Source organism: Nannospalax galili, unplaced genomic scaffold (assembly GCF_000622305.1).
Source record: "Nannospalax galili isolate Female #2095 unplaced genomic scaffold, S.galili_v1.0 scaffold132, whole genome shotgun sequence".
NCBI lineage: Eukaryota > Metazoa > Chordata > Mammalia > Rodentia > Spalacidae > Nannospalax > Nannospalax galili.
The window spans coordinates 3,640,209-3,658,488 of NW_008332644.1; the positions used below are offsets into that span (position 1 = coordinate 3,640,209).

At 39.1% G+C, this 18,280-nt stretch overlaps 1 protein-coding gene across 4 annotated transcripts in view; it reads left to right on the forward strand.

Annotated features, from left to right (window-relative positions):
* Nucleotides 1–9,224, forward strand: part of Kdm4c (lysine demethylase 4C) — a 304,347-nt gene extending 295,123 nt beyond the window's left edge. For all 4 annotated transcript variants that reach the window (XM_008827556.3, XM_008827554.3, XM_008827555.3 and 1 more), the window contains 2 exons: nt 4,113–4,205; nt 8,201–9,224. In XM_008827556.3, coding sequence (XP_008825778.1) covers nt 4,113–4,205; nt 8,201–8,377 — 270 coding nt within the window. In that variant the 3' untranslated portion in view covers nt 8,378–9,224. The remainder of the gene's footprint in view (nt 1–4,112; nt 4,206–8,200) is intronic.
* Nucleotides 9,225–18,280: the final 9,056 nt, after the last annotated feature.

Here is an 18,280-nt window from a genome sequence, read left to right on the forward strand (position 1 = left end):
TCACCATTTAAAAGACCCAGACTAGCTAATTGAAGTAAAAACCAAGACCTAACCATCTGTTGCCTCCAAAACACATCTCACTGATACCCACACTCACTCAGAGTCAAAGGATGGAAGTAAACCTATCAGGTGAACAGAAGCTGAGAAAAACTGGCATAGATATTGTGATTCCTGATAAAGTAGACTTCAAAATTATAAGAGCCAAAGACAGCCACTTCGTGATAATAAAAGAAGCACTTTGTAAAAAACATATATTAACTGTAAATATATGTGTACTAAATATCAGGGCTTCTAATTTCAGAAAGCACAAAAGGGGCTGAAAGGCGGGTAGATCATCCAAAGTAAAAATTAACAAATTTCAGAATTAAAGTACACTATAGATCAATTGGACTTAATAGATAGCTACAGAATATCTACAGAATATTCAATCCCGCAGCTAAGGAATACATATTCTTCCCAACAGTCCATGGAACGTTCTCTAAACTAGGGTATATTGACTATAATACAAGCCTTAATAAATATGAAAGAATAAAAATAATTTCTAGACTCAATAGATAAATAGTAGAATAAAATGAGAAATCAGCCACAGGAAGTTCAGGTACTTGAAGACTGAACAGTTCATGCTTGGCTTTTTTGGTTTGTTTGTTTTTTTCAGTAATGCATGTGCCTATCTGCATGTTTGTACCTATGTAAGTGTATGCTCACATGTCTGGGCAAGTGCCCACAGCAGCCAGAGGAGAGCAATGGATCCCTTGCAGCCAGAGTTACAGGCAGTTGTGAGCCACCCGATGTGGGTGCTGAGATTCAAATGGTTCTTTGTGATTGAGCAGTTAGTGTCCTTAGCTGTGGAGCCATTTCTCCAACCCCACAGTACACTCAAATGAAAAGTGGGTCTTAGAAGAAATCAGAAGAAAATTCAAAGTTCCCAGAATCAAATAAAGTTAGCACAATTTGTCAGAACCTCAGGGATACCACTAATACTGTTATAAGCAAAAAGCTTATTAGAGCTTATTAAAAAATCAGAACTCAAATAACCTAAACACATGCATCAAGTTCTTAGAAAAACAAGAACAAGACAAATCCAAAAGCCAGCAGGTGGCAGGAAACACTAAGATTTAAAAATCAGGGCAGAAATCATTGAAATGGAAACTAAAAATACAGTATGTAAAATCAATCAAGGAAAGAGTTGCCTCTTAGGAAAGGCAAATGAGATTAACAGACTTCTAGTAAACTAATGAGAAAAGACATAGAGATTTTTTTTAATTAAAAAAAAAAAGGTAGTTACTACAGATCAGTGAAATCCAAAGATTCCAGAGGACCATTAGAGAATACTGTAAAAATTTATATTCCAAAAAGTTGGAAAATCTGATAGAAAAGGATAAATGCATGGACCCATGACCTGTGAAAATTAAACAGTGCCATTGAAGCAGTAATAAAGAGTCTCACAAAAGAGACCATGACTAGGCAAATTCATTGCCCAATTCTACCAAAATTTCAATGAAACACCAATTCTCAGCCGTTTCACAAAAGTATAAAGGAAAGAAATCATACAAATTCTCATAACAAAACCAGATTTTTCCTGATACCAAAATTGGATAAGTATACACAAAAAAGAAAACAATAGATCAATTTCCTTAGTAAACAGATACAGTAATTCATGATAAAATAGTTGCAAGTTTAATTTAAGAACACATTAAGAGCAGTTCATACACCATAACCAAGTTGGTTTCAGGGATGCAAAGTTGGTTCAAAATATGCAAATTAGTAAATGTAATACAACACATATATGCAGTCAAGGACAGAAGTCACATGATTTTAGTAGATAAAGAAAAGGACTTTGATAAGGTTGATCATCTCTTCTTGACCAAAATCCCTAAAGAAATTAGGAATAGAAGGAGTATATTATCAACCTAAAAAAAGCTATATGCAAGAAACCTATAGCCAACATTACACTAACTGCAGAAAAATGAAAAGCATTTTCTCAAAATCCATAATGAGACAAGGAAAGTTGCCTACTCTCTCTGCTTTCATTCATTTAGTTCTGGGAATATTAGTTACCCCAGTAAGTCAAGAGAAAGAAATGAAAAGTACAGATAGGAAAGGAAGAAGTCAAATTCTGTGTTTGCAGACATGATCCTATACTTAAAAGACCTTAATATTTCACCAGAAACAATGTTAGGCTTGATAAATACTTTCAGCAAAGTAGTACAGCACAAAATCAACATGTAAAAACCTTTATGTATACCAATAACAACTCTACTAAAAAGCATCAGTTAAAAAAAAAAAAATTCACCTTCACAGTAACTTCAGAAAAAAATAGGAATAAACCTAACCAAAGAGGTGAAAGACCTCTAAAACGAAGACCTTAAAATACTGAAGAAAGAAATTGAACAAAATATTAGAAGATGGAATAATCTCCCATGTGCAACTGGCAGAATTAATATTGTGAAAATAGCTATCTTTACCAAAAGCAAATCTATAGACCCAACACAATTCCCATCAAAATTTCAGGCACTTTTTTCATAGAACTAGGGAAAAAAAAAATCCTTAAATTCATGTGAAAGCACAGAATGCTTCATACAGCCAAAGGAGCAATGCTGGAAGGATCACAAGACCTGATTTCAAGCTATGCCACAGAGCCATGGTAGCAAAAACCATATAGTACATCTACAAAAAAAACACATGTAGGCCAATGAACTCCAGTAGAGGATCCAAAACCCATACATGTACAGCCATCTAATTTTCAACAAAGGTATCAAAAACATACATTGGACCAAAGACAGCGTCTTCAACAGATGAGGCTGGGAAGCATTGGTATCCACATATCGATGGAGGGAGTTAGACCCATTTCTCTCTGCACAAAAATCACTTCCAAATGGATCAAGGACCTTCGTGTAAAACCTGAAACTTTGAAATTGCTGGAGGAACACAGAGGTAAAGCTCTTGAAGATACAGGCATAGAAAAGGACTTTCTTAAAAGAACTCCAGTAGCACTGGAAATAATCACATGAATTGACAAATGGAGTTAACGTGAAACTGAAAAGTTGCTGCACAGCAAAGGAAACTTATCTGAAGAGACAGCCTACAGAATGAAATAAAAAGTACGTATACATCAGATGAGGATTAAGATCTAGAATACCTCAAGAACAGCAAAATTAAACACCAAAAACAATACCCATAAATTTCAGTCAGTAACTGTGCTACTAAAGTGAAATGATGATTCTCAAATGAAGACGTACAAATGCCCGGTATAGATTTGGAAAAATCTTCAACATCTGAGGTGTCATGGAAATAAATGCATATTAAAACCAGTTTGAGATTCTACTTCATCCTGATTAGAATGGTTATTGTCAATCAATCAAAGAACAGCACTTACTGGTGAGGATGTGGGAAAAGAAAAACTCTTACACGCTGCTGGTGGGGCCAATAAAGTGGTACAGCTACTGTGGAAGTCAGGATGGAGGCGCCTTACAGAACTTAAAGTAGAAGTGATGCATGAACCACCTTTACCATTCCTGGGCCATATCTCTGAAAGACTCGGAAGGGATTAAAAAGAGGGCAATGGAGTACATAAAAGCTGAAGGAAGTTATTTAGGGGGATGAAAGGGACAGCAAAAAGAAGACGGGAATGGGAGAACGCAAATAACAACCAAATGTATCAGAGTGTTTGTATAAAAGTGTTATAATGACACCCATTACTTTGTATGCTAACTGTAAAGAGTCATTAAAAATAAAAAGCTTCAAGAGTTAAAGCTCTATGAGAACTTAAAGTTACTTTATCAGAAACAGCCTCATTCCTTCCTCAGAGTGGAGAGGTTCTCCCAGGTATGTAGTCAGAGCCTCTTAAACAGACATGGTGCTGACAAATGAGCCTGTCTTAATGCTAGATTTGTCAGTGTCTCTTTTTCTGATAAATCATCTAATCTGCCCTCATTGTCTGGTTTTAAGGGATATAAATTTCGTGGCTCACATTTCAATCTGTCCTGTTCAAGAATCTTGAGTGTTTTCAAGTTAATTAATTAATTTATTTATTGGCATATCTAATTAAAACTTTAAAAATGATCAACGCATGTTTGGTTTTAATACATGTCATGACATGTTATGTTTATTAGGTTGAGTTTGAAGATGGATCTCAAATAGCAATGAAGAGAGAAGATATATACACCTTAGATGAAGAGTTACCCAAGAGGGTGAAGGCTCGTTTTGTAAGTGCAGACTTTCACCAGTGAAGTCCTGATCCCCTCCCTTTGCTTTCCCATGCCCAGCAAGAAACATGCTTGGGCTTTTGGTTAATTTTGAAGAAAGCCAATGTGATTTTTTTCCCTGTTGAAACCTGCTGAATACTAGCTTCAAATCTGGTCCAAAGTAGGAAAACAAGTGTGCTCACAGCTTGCTTTTCTTCCAATGAGATCAAATGGCAGTTCTTTGTGTTATCATTTATTGACACAAAAGAATAGTGATTAAATTGTCCTCTCTATGAAACACTGGGGCATACAGAGGTAATAGGGTATTCACTCCCCTGTTAGCAGAAGCCACATTAAAAGGAAGATTCACCAGTAGATTACAGAGGTGTCAGCATTAGAGATGTCTCCAGTTACCTTAGCTTGTGTTAAGTCCTGTATTATAAAATTACTCCGTGTTTATGCTCTCACTTTGTAATAAAAGGGGCAAACCATGCCAGAATACCAGCAGCAAGAACTCTAAAGACACTCAGTACACGTCATTAAGAGTTAAGTAACCATAGATAATCTAAACTGAAATTATTTTTTAAGTAATTAAAAACTTAATTTAAAATAATAACCTAAAAAAATTTAGGTTTCATATTCTTATGTCAGAAAACATTTAGCATACCATGAAATGAGTCCATTTTACTCATTTAGAATTCTATCTCTGAAATCACATCTCTGAAATCTGTGAATGGGAGTTTCTTCTCAACAAATTATCCTCTCTTCCATGCATGTTTCTATGTCCTCTTGCAGTGACAGAGTTACAATAGAGTATTTAGTTATTTCGGGAAACCAAGAGCTCCTTTCAGTGGTTAGTTGAATATTCAGTTCTTTTCCTATCAGGTGAGAGAGACCCTGATCTCAGGGAACTTGCAGCACCTGTGCACTAACAGCTCCTCAGCTGCACCTCAAGAAGAAGGACTTCCAAAGTAAAATAATCAAGAGACCCAGCAGCAGCACTGCTGCTCACCCAGGGGGAATGAGGCATTAGGGGACCTGCACACCCTCATGGCCAGCAGAAAGAGAAAAGTCAGTGTACCTGTTGTAAAGACAAAATCCCCTAAAACTTGGATAACATGTCAGTGTTTTAAATAGAGGCTGGAGAGGTGGCCTAGTAGCTAAGAGCACTTACTGCTGTTGTAGAGGACCTGGATTGGGTTTCCAGCACCCACATGGGGCCTCACAACGACTGGTAACTCTAGTTCTGGGGGATCTGATGCCACCTTCTGGCCTCCACAGACACTGCACACACATAATACACTTACATGCAGATAAAACCTCAAACACATAAAAATGAAAATAATAGATGTGATTGCAATTCCATGGTGCCTCCCCAGGTATTTTCAAACACGGTTCCTCAGGGTTGTGTTGTGTTTTAATTCTCAATTTTTTTTCAAGTTTTTTGAGATAGGGTTTCGTGTAATTTAGCTGGCCTTTAATTCACTATGTAGCCAAGAATAGCCTTGAATTCCTGGACCTCCTCCTGCCGCCTCCCACATGCTGGGATTATAAGCATGTGCCAACATGCCTGGCTTCTTCAAGAACATTTTCCAATTTAAAAAACAATGAAATAATGCACATTCACCGAGTGTAGCATGTTATGCCAAAGAGCTGATCCTGGTAGGAAATCTCAGGAATTCAGGCCAGGTCCCCACCTCCAGTTTGCCATCTCTGTTGTTTCTAGATCAAAGACTGTGATACCCTTCAGTCAGTAACCTTACATTCCTTCCTGTGGGTGACTACCTCTCTGCCCCTAAGGTTGACTGAGTTATTTTTCCAGTTGGGGAAACACATCTAATTGGAAAACTCATTGTTGGAAAGTATTTTATGGTTAAGGAGTCTTTTGGTTTGAGAAGATAGATAAACAGTTCTCATCACTGGGCCTGCATGTTTTAATGGCTTTGCCTCCCTCAGATTCATGCTGGCTGGGGAAAAAAGTTTCAAAGGCATCAGCAGACCACCTGGAGGTTGTGCAGGTCTTTTTCCATTCTCTTCAGATGGCCCCATTACCTTTTACTGTCTCACAGAATAACTATGGCAACTATGATTGCATAATTAGCTAAAGCTCCTGATAAACTGGCTTTAGTATTGTGTTTAAGAGGCTGACTTCTCCCTCAGTGGCCACACTTTCATAGATGTTTTGTTTTCTCCTTTTATAACTTTAGCACTTAAAAAGTGAAATATTACTCAGAGGAAGTGCTTCCCAAGAGCAAAGGAAACAAAATGTTTTCTCCTAGTGACAGAGCGCCAGCCTACCTATCAACGCCTCGGTTTCCTTCCCAAGTGAAAGCAGGCAGTATATAGGCAACCCTGGCTCCCCTGCATAACTGTCTTGTGATCTGGCAGAAAATATACAAGCTGCCCACTTGTGCCATTTCCAGTATTCAGTCTTCCTATGTCTTTCCCTTGTTTTTCTCTTCATAATGGAAGAGAACTTTGTCACCAACCAAAAGAACTGATCTCAGTGACACAATGGGGTATGCTATACCTTGCTGTCATGAGAAGTCATCCACCTTTCTTAAAACAATTGGGAATATTTTCTTGGAATATATTCTAGTTATAAAATAGTAGGGAATCAGGAATCAAATTGGACTGTGGGCTTGGGCTTCACCTGAGTATCTCAGAAATAGCCTGTGCTCTTACTAAGCAGATACTAGGTAGTAACTGATTTCTGGGCATGTTACTCCATGTTGGAATATATAAAATTTTATATAATTCCTAATATCCATCACCTTAAGAAATACCTGATGGAAAAGTACATTCCCTGTCCCTGATCTCAGCCACCACCTTCATTTCACTGCATTCATGTGCAGGGCTCACAGAAATTTCTAGTTTGTCCATGGCAGAGACTCTTCCATGGAAGTGAAACAGTGTGCTCCAAAGAGAAGTATGAGACCCTGAGCCAGTGCAATGAGGCTAGGAATGTGAGCAGTGTAGCCTGCTCAGAGAAAGAGATAATCATCTTGGAAGATTATAAACAGGTACATGTAGCCCTCTGTAGTCATGTAGTCAGAGTGTTCTAGGAGATTTCTATTTTCTAGTGGTTCATTTGGGAGTGCAGCATTTTTTGCAGTGGTTCAAAAGAAGTGTGAGGGCCTGCACACAGGATCGGGACTTTAAAGTAGAGCAGGAGTCCAGGACAAGGTGGGAAAAGGGGGTAGTTCACAGTACCATTAACTTTCCGACAACTGACTGGACAGAAGACCATGATATCAACATTCAGGAAATGTAAGAAGTACCAGGATTGGGAAGTCTTTGAATTCCGTTTCTCACGGGGTAGATAATTTGAAGCTCAAGCCTCTGAGGCAGACAATCTGAAGGGCCTAATGGGCATGTAGGTCTGGTGCAAGAGATCCCAGCCACAGTGGGAAATGCAAATGTCCTTGGAGTGTGCATAGGTATTAAAGCCAGGAATGTGGGCCCAGCAGCCCCAGAGTTGAGTAGATAAGACAGTGAAGGCCTGGAACGTCAAAAGTAAGCTCCATGTGGCCAGTACAGTAGTTAAGGGACAGAGCTGCTATAAGAATCCTGAAAGAGGGCTGGAGGGATAGCATAGCCGTTAAAGGCTAAGGCTAACAACCAAAAAATAAAAGAATCTGGAACTATGACATTAACCAGACCAGCTTCCGTGAAATGGGGTGGGGCAGAGTCTCAAAGATAGATAAGATTCAGAGTGAATTGGAGATGACTATTGTCAAACTTACCAAAACTGGGTTGGGTAAGAGCCAAGTGGAGATGACCGAGCACACCTCAAAATGAAGAGGCTTTAGTTTTGTTTTTGTTTGGGGGGGACATCTTTGGCTGGTGGAAAAACTGGAACTAAATGGAGCCACACATCTCTACCAGCTGATGTCGGTGAGACCCAGCTGGTTCAGCATCTGGGGCTGAAGCCCCCTACCCTGTGTCCCCGGCCTCAGCTGCCTGATCAGATCCACATCTAGTCCTGTAGTAGTGACAGATCCTTCTGCTTTTAGTCCACAGCCTCTGACATGCGATTTGAAGACACTTTTTATGGTGCAGACATAATCCAAGGGGAGAGGAAGAGGCAGCGCGTGCTGAGCTCCAGATTCAAAAACGAGTACGTGGATGACCCCGTGTATCGCACTTTTCTGAAGAGCTCTTTCCAGAAGAAGTGTCAGAAGAGACAGTAGTCAGCGTACGTTGCTGCAGCAGCCGAGCATGTCAGACCAGAAGAGGAAAGAAGGGGCAGCCTGTGTCGTGGCGAGACCACGTTGCCCTGTGTTTCACTGAGGTGCATGGTGTGTGAATCTCTGACAGCGGTGATAAATCAGGTTTCCAGAGTTGGTTACCAAACAGAACAGACATATTAGTTACTTCTATAATCTGGTCATCCCTTAGTCTTTTCTTTGATCCCAAAGAACTTTTCTATGTGAAGGGAAATAATATTGAATGACTCACTAGAAAAAGCTACTGCCAGAGAAGAGGTAGGCTATCTGTGGCTCAGATCCCTTCTCAGGGAACATATGGAGACTTCTCTCCCTCAGCTCCTGTCAGTAGGAGGTTACCCAAGAGGGTGGGTGATAATTTATATATTTTCCACCGTCAGGGAAGGACTCTCACTTGTTGAAGTGGCAGTTTTTTTATAAGATGTTTTTAAAACACAAATGGCATATATGGTAATGGGATCTGCCTGTGTGCAGTCCGTATTCCCTTGTACAGAACTTTTCCATTTTTTTTTTATACTCTTAATACTTTTGATTGTGTCTAATGAGAATAGAGTGGGCCTTTGTGAGATGAAATTTTTGGCTCTTGAAGGGGAATTCTTATGAAGTCAATGGGAATTTTATATTTAAAGATGGAGCTCTGGGCCTGTTATTTTTTAACACTTTTCATAATTCCTGTTCTGAGTAGATATTTATAAGATATATATTTCTTTCATTATGTGTTTGTAAAATTCAAATTTAAATAAATATGCTTTAATGCATAGTTTTGAACTAATGTAACATGATTTTTTTTCCAAAACAGCCTGAAAATGTACTAGTGTTTAAAAATAAAGATTACCATTTTCTCCTATCCTGTCTTCTACCTTGCTTATTTGTCTGGGTTTAAGCCAAGAGATAGACAAATTTTGGACAAGCTAGTGGTACACACTCATAATCTCAGTGTTGGGGATGCTGTTGTATGATGGTTTCCTCCAAACTGAAACAATTCCCTCTTGGATGGAAGGAGAAGGCCCTTGAGAATCAGAAGGTAAACAATAGGTCAGTTGTCTGGGAAAGCAGAAGGTTGGGAGGCTGGGAAGGCCCCTCCCCAGATTTACAGGAATAAACAACTGTGGGGAGGGAGACTGACCAGCAGAGTTGCAAAGGAGAAATTCTCAGACTGTCTGCAGGTTGTTGAGAAAGGTGCAGGGTTGCAGGTAGTGTGGAGGTGGCCTTCAGGATGCAGCAGCTCTTGAGTCATCTCTCCTCCTTGTGAATAACCCTTCACCATATTCCTGTTAGTAACCCTAGTAAAACGCCTTGGTTCACTAAGCTGAACACTGGTGCAATCACTGCTGTGATTTGTCACAGGCTCCCTTCTTGGTGTGGGTAGAGTGTGTGCTGCATCTCCCCAGAAAGTCTGTTACACGACAGAGGCTAAGGCAGGGCTACAGAAAAAGACCCCGTCTCAATAAAAAACAAAAACAAGTTTGGTTGGGAACGCTTGTCAAGACATTTTTGTTACACAGGTTTTTCAGGCCCTCCTATCACTGACTGCTGTGAGCGCCTTTGTAGCCATATCATAGCTTTCCTCACTCCTAGGCCTTCAGCCATTGAGACCCATGGTTCTTTACCATTGGAAGGATCTTTGAGAGTCCTCCGAGTTCCCTGCTTTATTTTACAAATGAAGAGTGCAAACCTGCTGGGAAAGGGTGGTGCAAGGCCACACAGTCCTTAGTGTCTGCTGAAGTCTATGCTGCAGTACAAATATGCACCAACTTCCTCTGGCCTGCTCCAATTTGGGGGCATTTAGTTGCCAATAGATCTTGAATTCGGCTAATTTGTGCTGGACTTGACTTGAGCTAGGTCACACAACTGCTTCCTGCGCCTTCCAATAGGCTAGTCTGCATAATCTCATTGTGGTAGAGGCAGAAGAGCATGTAGACCTGGCTTAAGTAGTTTCTCTCTGAGAAGACCCCATGGCCAAGATCCCAGAACTGTGGATAGTGGGCATTTCGCATTCAGGACAAAAGGTACAGTGAATCCTGTTAATGAGTAGAAAGTAAGATGCCAGACCCACAACGACAGCCACAACTGAGACTGATTCTCCAGACTGCACACTGAGCGGTCATTTTCCAGTGCCTCATGGCTGACCCCAAGCCTGGGAGAGAGGCCACCAGCCTGATTTCACAGGGACTGACTACTCCTCCGCTAGTGTAGTCATTTATTTTATTGAGTCTTCAAGCTTGAGTTTTCCGTCTTAAGGTTTTAAATGGAACTGACTTGCTCTTTTTACAATAGGCCAGGAAAGTAGGCCTGTATAAGGCATTAAGAGCAATTAATCTAAATAGGATCATTTGGTCTGTGCAAGCTTGCCTGTCAGCAAGATTTTTGATTGGCTGCCACAGGGAAAAAATGCACAGAGCCTTATGTGATCTCAAGCTGTTCTTTATAGTCTCACTTAAGAAATGTTCCTGTAACCAAGAACAGCTGTATATGGTCCTTGCCAAAAGCCCTGACCAAGGTACACTCACTCTGGAGAATGGGATCTTGGTTCACCAAATTCTGCACAAAGGGGCTGTTAACTCTATGTCACCTGACAGAACATTAAATCTGTTTCACTTATTGTATGACACCTCAATTCTAATTTTAATTTCTTTGCATTACACTAACTGCATTTTCAGTGTGTATTTGTAGCACCCAAATCAGTTGAAGTCCTCCTAATATTAAAAAAAAATCACTCATCTATGATAATTCTAATGTAATACTAATTGCAAGCTCTTTCTCTGGAGGTTAAGGACTTAGTAAAAACTGGCTGGCATATTTCACAACATTTAATTCTTTTATGCGTGCTTGAAATGAGCACAATATGATCCTTGTCAGTTGATTTGCATTAAGTGATTTTTTTCATTTCAGCTAGGGAGAAATTGAGAAGAAACATCCATTGAAAGTACCACATCGCTTCTTAGAATATATTATAAAATGCTAATAGTTTATAGTGTATGAAAATGTGTAGATTTTGAATACAAAACTATGCGGAAATGGATGACTCTTCTCCCTGAACTCATGTGGTGGGAAATGGGGCTATTGGAGCCTATGTTACTGTAAATGCGGGAGGTCTTAGAATAATCATTGCTGTAAGTATATGCTTCATGGTAACACTGTGCTTTGTTGTTTCCTTTCAGCAAAAGGGATTTGAAGTGAAACAGACCTCATTTCAGATACAAATTGGCCTCATAAACTTGAAGTAATCCTGAAGCATTCTCAATATATTAGTTACTAGATTCAATTGACTACAAAGTTTTTGAGAATTCAGATTTGCAGTCATCCAGAATGTCTTACATCCTCTCCCAACAGACTGTAGGGACGTAGAACACCGACCAGTAAGAAAAAGGATCTCTGTCCTCTGAGGAAGCTTGACCTCTCCAGCCAGTGGGTAGATAATGTGTTTTGTAGGTGCAGATGCCTTTGGGGAAATAGAACATTATCAAAAGCAATTTTTTAAAAAATATCATTTTTATTTTATGTGTATGTGTGTATTGCCTGCATGTAGGTAAGTGCACCCATGTCTTGCAATGTCTGCGGAGGACAGAAGAGGCCATCAGATCCCCTGGAACTGGAGTTACGGACAGTTGTTAGCTGCCATGTGGGTACTGGGATTCGAACCTAGGTCTTCTGCAAGAACAACCAGTGTTCTTAACCATTGAGCCATCTCTCCAGCCCCAAAATCATTGACTTGTTTTGTTTTGTTTTGTTTTTGAGACAGGGTCTCCCTGCAGCCCCAGCTGTGCTGGAACTCACTATGTAGACGAGGCTGGCCTTGAACTCACAGAGATCCGCCTGTCTCTGCCTCCTGAGTGCTGGGATTAAAGGCGTGTGCCACCACACCCGAGCAATTGGTTTTAATGCTATATGGAGCATGTATTGTGTACAGCCAGACTCATAACCTTCTTAGTGGCATGTCTTCAATAAATAAGCAAAATAAGAATCATTACTCTCTTAATGGAATTAAAGATTTAAAGAGCTTCAGAAACTTGTGTCACTCAGGCCCCATGCATGGAAAAAAAAAAAAAAAGACAAGATTTGACCCACACAAAAGACTTTAGATGATGAGTCTGAAATTCAAAGAAAAAAAAAACAGTGCTAGAAATACAAATGTGAGTAGCATCAAAATTATTGGTAGACAGTTTAGCTTTCAGAACTGTGTGTCTTCTTTTGATCTATTTTGGGTGTTATTTGGAGTACACAAACACTGAAAACTTGTATACTGTTCCAAGTTTTGGTTCAGTTCTTCAACCTTAGATGAATTAGTATAAGTCAATTTTGTGTGTTCAGGTTCCTGAACAGATTTTTTTTTTTTTTTTTTTGTTTTTTTGGGAAAGGGTCTCTGGTGAGACCAGGCGGGCCCCAAACTCAAAAAGATCTGCCTGCCTCTGCCTCCCAAGTGCTGGGATTAAAAGCGTGCATCACTATGCCCGGCCCTGAACAGATTTTTTAAAATCTCTTTCTCAGAAGAGATGGCTCAGTGGTTAAGAGCACTGACTGCACCTAAGGGGGTTGATCCTTCTTTCCTCTACTGGGAAATCCCAGTCTCCATTGAGAGCATTATGATAGTCTAGAATGTCTACCTCCATCAGAGGCAGAGTTCAGATTTCTCCCTCTGTCTCTACACAGTGCTAGCGGATGCAGCAGGATGCATCGTCCTGGGTCAGGACACTGGTTGCCATCATCTGTAGGGCAGAAATCAGCTCCTTAATTTTCCGCTGGTATAAACAGAAGTCAGGCATTGCACTTGATCAGTGTCTTAGTTCATTTAATGTTGCAGTAAGAAAATGCTTGAGGTGAATAACTTGTAAAGAGTCTTGTTTGGCTCACAGTTCTGATCCCAATATATTGGTAAGGGCCCTCTAACAGCATTACAACACTGCAGACAAACAAAAGGGAAATGGCTGAGTACAGAAGGGGTCAAGCCTTGTGTTATAACCACTCATTGTTGAAGGAACTACTCCATCCCTGTAAGAGACCATCCACTCCATGAAACCAACATTAGTCTATGAAGATAGAGTTCCTGTGTCATATTTACCTTCCACTAGGCCTACCTCTTAAATGTTCTACTTACTTCACCACCACCACAAGGACATGTGATTCAGGAATAAACCATATCCAGAGGATTGCTATTAGGGTACAGCAGTATTGTCAGAAGGGCTTGGACTGCTTTGCTAGTCCTTTCTTGCTCCTTTGATAGCGTTCCTTTGAGTTTGCTTTGTTGGTGGTTCTAGTTTATGGACTTCATGGAGCTCAGGATATATGGAACATAAAGAAAACCTGGCGAACTTACCCCTGTGTAGTTCCTTAAGTCCTGAATCCCCAGTGGGCTCTTGTAGAAATTTCAACATCACACATTACTCATATTTGTTTCAATCAGCATTTTTAATTATACTTAGAAATAGCCCACCTTGCCCAGAATAAAAGTCCTCATCTTTTTTTTTTTTTTTTGATTGGATAAAATAATTTTTGGTAAGGAAGAGGGACCAGTTGAAAGTTAGAGATGGAAGATCTACATAATGAAGGCAAAGGGATGAAGAACAAAGATGGAGATTATTTGAGGTGATAGACAATTATCCTAATATAGTCAGGATACATGATATAATCAGTATACTGTAAATATTATGTCAGTTAAAAACAAAACGTTTGTTTTAAATTTTTATGGGCTGGAAAGATGGCTTAGGGATTAAGAGAATTTATTGCTCTTGCAGAGGCCCCAGATTTAATTCTCAACAGCCACATGGCAGCTAACAACCATCTGTAACTCCAGTTCCAGGAGAATCTAACACCCTTTTCTGGCCTCTGAGGGCATTGTACAACATGGATGGACTTACGCACTCATACACATAAAATAATAAATAAAATATTTTTAATTTTTTTAAAATGGAGATAGAATGGTTAATCTTACACAGGAAAAGAGAGATTTTATCCACATTCCTGGTTGTAAGAATAATGGACGCACATTAGTGAAGCCCCAGGGTGGGGCTTCGGGGTGGATTTGATTTAAGGAATGGGATGTGAGGAAACTGAAGCTAATAGAGAGCAAATGATTTCTGTCAATCTATTTTGTAAATTGATTAAAGAAGGCAATACATGTTGAGGTAGGGTTGACCGAGAAAAAAATAGATCTCTAGAAAGCAGAGGCTACAGAAGACTGAATGGGGGCTCCAGATACGTCCACAGCCCAATTTCCAGCAGCTGTGAGTGTGTTCCCTTATTTGGGAAGGGGGACTTTGGGATCTTGAGACAGGAGATTTTCCTGGTTCACATGGATGAAGTCAGTGTAATAATCATCAGATCCCTCTTAGACGGAGGCAAGGACATTAGGGAAATAAATTATTGATGGAAACGGTCTGCTTTAAGGATAGAGCCAAAAACGAAGACACGTCTAGAAACTGGAAAAGGAAAGAAAATGGATTCTTCTCTAAATACATATGGTTGACACTTTGACTTTAGTCAGACTGATTTTAGATGTCCGATTTCCAGATTTGTAGCAGATTTGTGTCATTTTAAGCTATTATATTTAAGGCATTTATTACAGCTCCATATGGGATTATATAACTGAATGTGAAAGTTGTAAAAAAATTGACATTAAAATTTTCTGAAAATGGAGTTACAAAAAATTAACTCACAAATACATAATGAATCTGAGGTATTTCTGGCAGCACTCACCCTTGTGACATCGTGAGACTTTACAGAAGTCTTGGCTCTGAACATACAACATGCACACATTACACCATGCATGCCATTGTTAAGTATACTTAAAGAAGTATACTTTCTGAACCAATTGGTTCAGAAAGGAATTTGACACGTCGTTACCGTCAGAAATGTGGTTTATTAGAAGAAAAGTCCTTGAGGCTGTAATTGGATCTCAAGGTGAGAGGGAAAAAGCATTAGACAAATGGTACAATATATTTTTCTTAATGTATTTTTGCAATATATTGAAATAGGGCCCATTTTGTTCCCATTACCTTTCCTTGAGCTTCAGCCCTGTCCTGCTGACTCTGCCAGCGAAACCCTGACTAGCTGGGAGAAATAGCCAGATCCTCCCATGCAGGGTCACCATTCCCCTGCTTTGTATCCTATTTGCTTGGCTCACACCTTCTTTGCTTAGCTGGTTAGAACTGGTTCAGCTGATACCCATCACATTGCCTTGAGCCTAGGCTCCTTTGCCCTCCTGGAGAGCTCCAGACTAGTCTGCCTGAATCCAGCCCGTTACACCAATAAAAAATCAAAAGAGAGAACCTGAGGCCCAGACCAACTAACTATTCATACCAGATTAGAAAGCAATCACCAACAATATAAGCAGAATCAAACTTAAACTCAACAAGAGCAGGCTTTAGTTTCATACCAGAAACACAATCAACAAAAGAAATCCACATTGAAAAGACCACAGTGAAAAAACACAAATAATATGAAAAATCAAGATAACATTTCCCCTCAAATAGTCTGATAGAAGTGTCCTACAATGAGAACTACCTGGAGGAAAACCAGGACACAGAATTTTAAATAGTTTATTATTTGTATTTTATGTATATAAGCCAGTACTCTTAACCACTGAGCCATCTCTCTGGCCCCAAGGACATAGAATTTAAATGAATAATCATAGACATGGTCAAAGAATTCAAGGAACACAAATAACTCAAGGAACTCAAAGAGGATAAGGATGTATTTCTGGGTGAAGCTCAGGAAAATAAAAATTACGGATGAATGAAACAATAAAGACAACTTAGGATTTGAAAAGTGAACTCACAAAAGAGAAATAAGAAAAACTCAGACTGAAATGAAAATGGGATTGAAGAACTCAATAAGCCAATTAGAAATCACGGGAAAATTGTCTCACTAACTGAATGAATAGAATGGAAAATGGAATCTCAAAAAATAATAATAAACAATAAAGTTGAAGAATTGGACTGCTCAAGCAAGGAATATGAGAAGTGTTTTAAACTCGGGAATGGAATGTGCATGAAATGTGAAACACCATGAAAAGCCCAGATTTACTTATCATAGGTATAGAGGAAGAAAAATCCCAGTTTGGTAACACTGACCAGATTTTCAACAAGATTATAGAAGAAAATGTTATTAAATTAAGAAAAGACCCACAATGATGATACATGAGCACACAGAACACCATATAGGACCAGAACAGAAACTCTCCATGGCATGTCATCTCATAGTAAAAATACTAAATGTACAGAACAAAAAAAAAAAAAAAATAGTGAAAGCTGCAAGAGAAAAGTTACATATAAAGGAAAACCTACCAGAATTACAGCTGACTTTTCAATGAAACTATAGGAGCCAAAGAGCCTGGAGGAAAGTAATCCGAGTTATAAATGATCATAGAGGCCAACCTAGAATACATTAACCAGAAAAACTGTCTATCAGAGTCAAAGGGGAAAGAAAAATCTTCCATGACACAAATAGGCTGAAAGACTTCATATGCACCAAACCAGTTATACAGAGAATACTTGAAGCAGCACAAAGGACTGAGGAAAGGAATGACCATACCCAAGAGACTACAAAAATCAAACAAATGAAGGTATAATTATGCAAATGAAAAATAGGGCAAAAAACACAAATTGAAATGACAGTAACAATATACATCTTTCAATAGTAACTTGAAATTGTTATGATATTGTTTTACCAGAGAAGACTATGCAGACACAGAAAAATATGCCAAAAATAAAGTCTTTACATGGGCTAGAGAGATGGCTCAGTGGTAGCAGTAGTTACTGGCTGGCAACTACTCTGGGCATTCAATTCCCAAGTATAGTCCTGAGTTGCTGCTGGGTAAGCTTTTTTATAGAAAAACAACATCCAGATCCAGGAGTAAAAAGATTAAGTTCCCAAGCTTAGGGGTGTAAAACTCACCCCTAACCATTTTCATTCTGTAAGATGACAATTACTATTCTGCAAGAGCAAGCCAAGTGAAAAAACACAGAAGCCATAAATCTGCATTTAGCAGGAGTAGCTAGGAACATGCTGATCTGTTCTCAAGACAACCAGGAGCCTGCTGACATGTTCCCACAGCCTGGGCTAACTGCAAGCAGGCGTTGCAATTTTAATATCTGTCAAAATGCACTTCAAATTAAAATTAATAAGAAGAGATAAAGAGGGTCACTTTATTCTTATCAAGGGAAGAATTGACCAAGATGACATTACAATCATGAACATATATGCACCAAACTCTGGAGTACCCAAATTCATAAAAAGAAACTCTAGTAACTATGTAATCTCATAGAAATTAAACAACAAACTCCTGAATGATGAAATGGTCAAAGAAGAAATAAATAAAAGTATTCCTAAAACTAAATGAAAATGAGAACAAAACCCCTGGGACAAAATAAAAGCAGTCCTAAGAGGGAAGTTTATAGCCAAGAAAAGAAAATTAAAAGGGTACTAATTGGAAAAGATGTCAAATTATCCTTATTTGCAAATGATAAGATATTACACATAAGAGATTCCCCAAAATTCCATGAAAAACCTTATAGAAATGATCAAGACTTAGAAAAGTGGCAGATTACATAATCAATCTACAAAATCAGTATGAATAAACCTAACCAAAGACATTAAAGACCTATTCAATAAAAAACTTTAAATCTTTGAAGAAAGAGATGGAGGAATACACAATGAGATGCAAGGACTTCCCATGCTCATGGATTGGTAGAATCAGCATAGTGAAGATGACCTTCCTACCAAAAGCAATTTATAGATTTGACGCAATCCCAGTCAAAATCCCCATGGCATTCTTCACTAGAAAAGGTCATCCTATGAAAATACAAAAGACCCCAGATATCCAAAGCAATCCTGAGCACAAAGAGCAACGTCCAGGAGATTACTGAACCA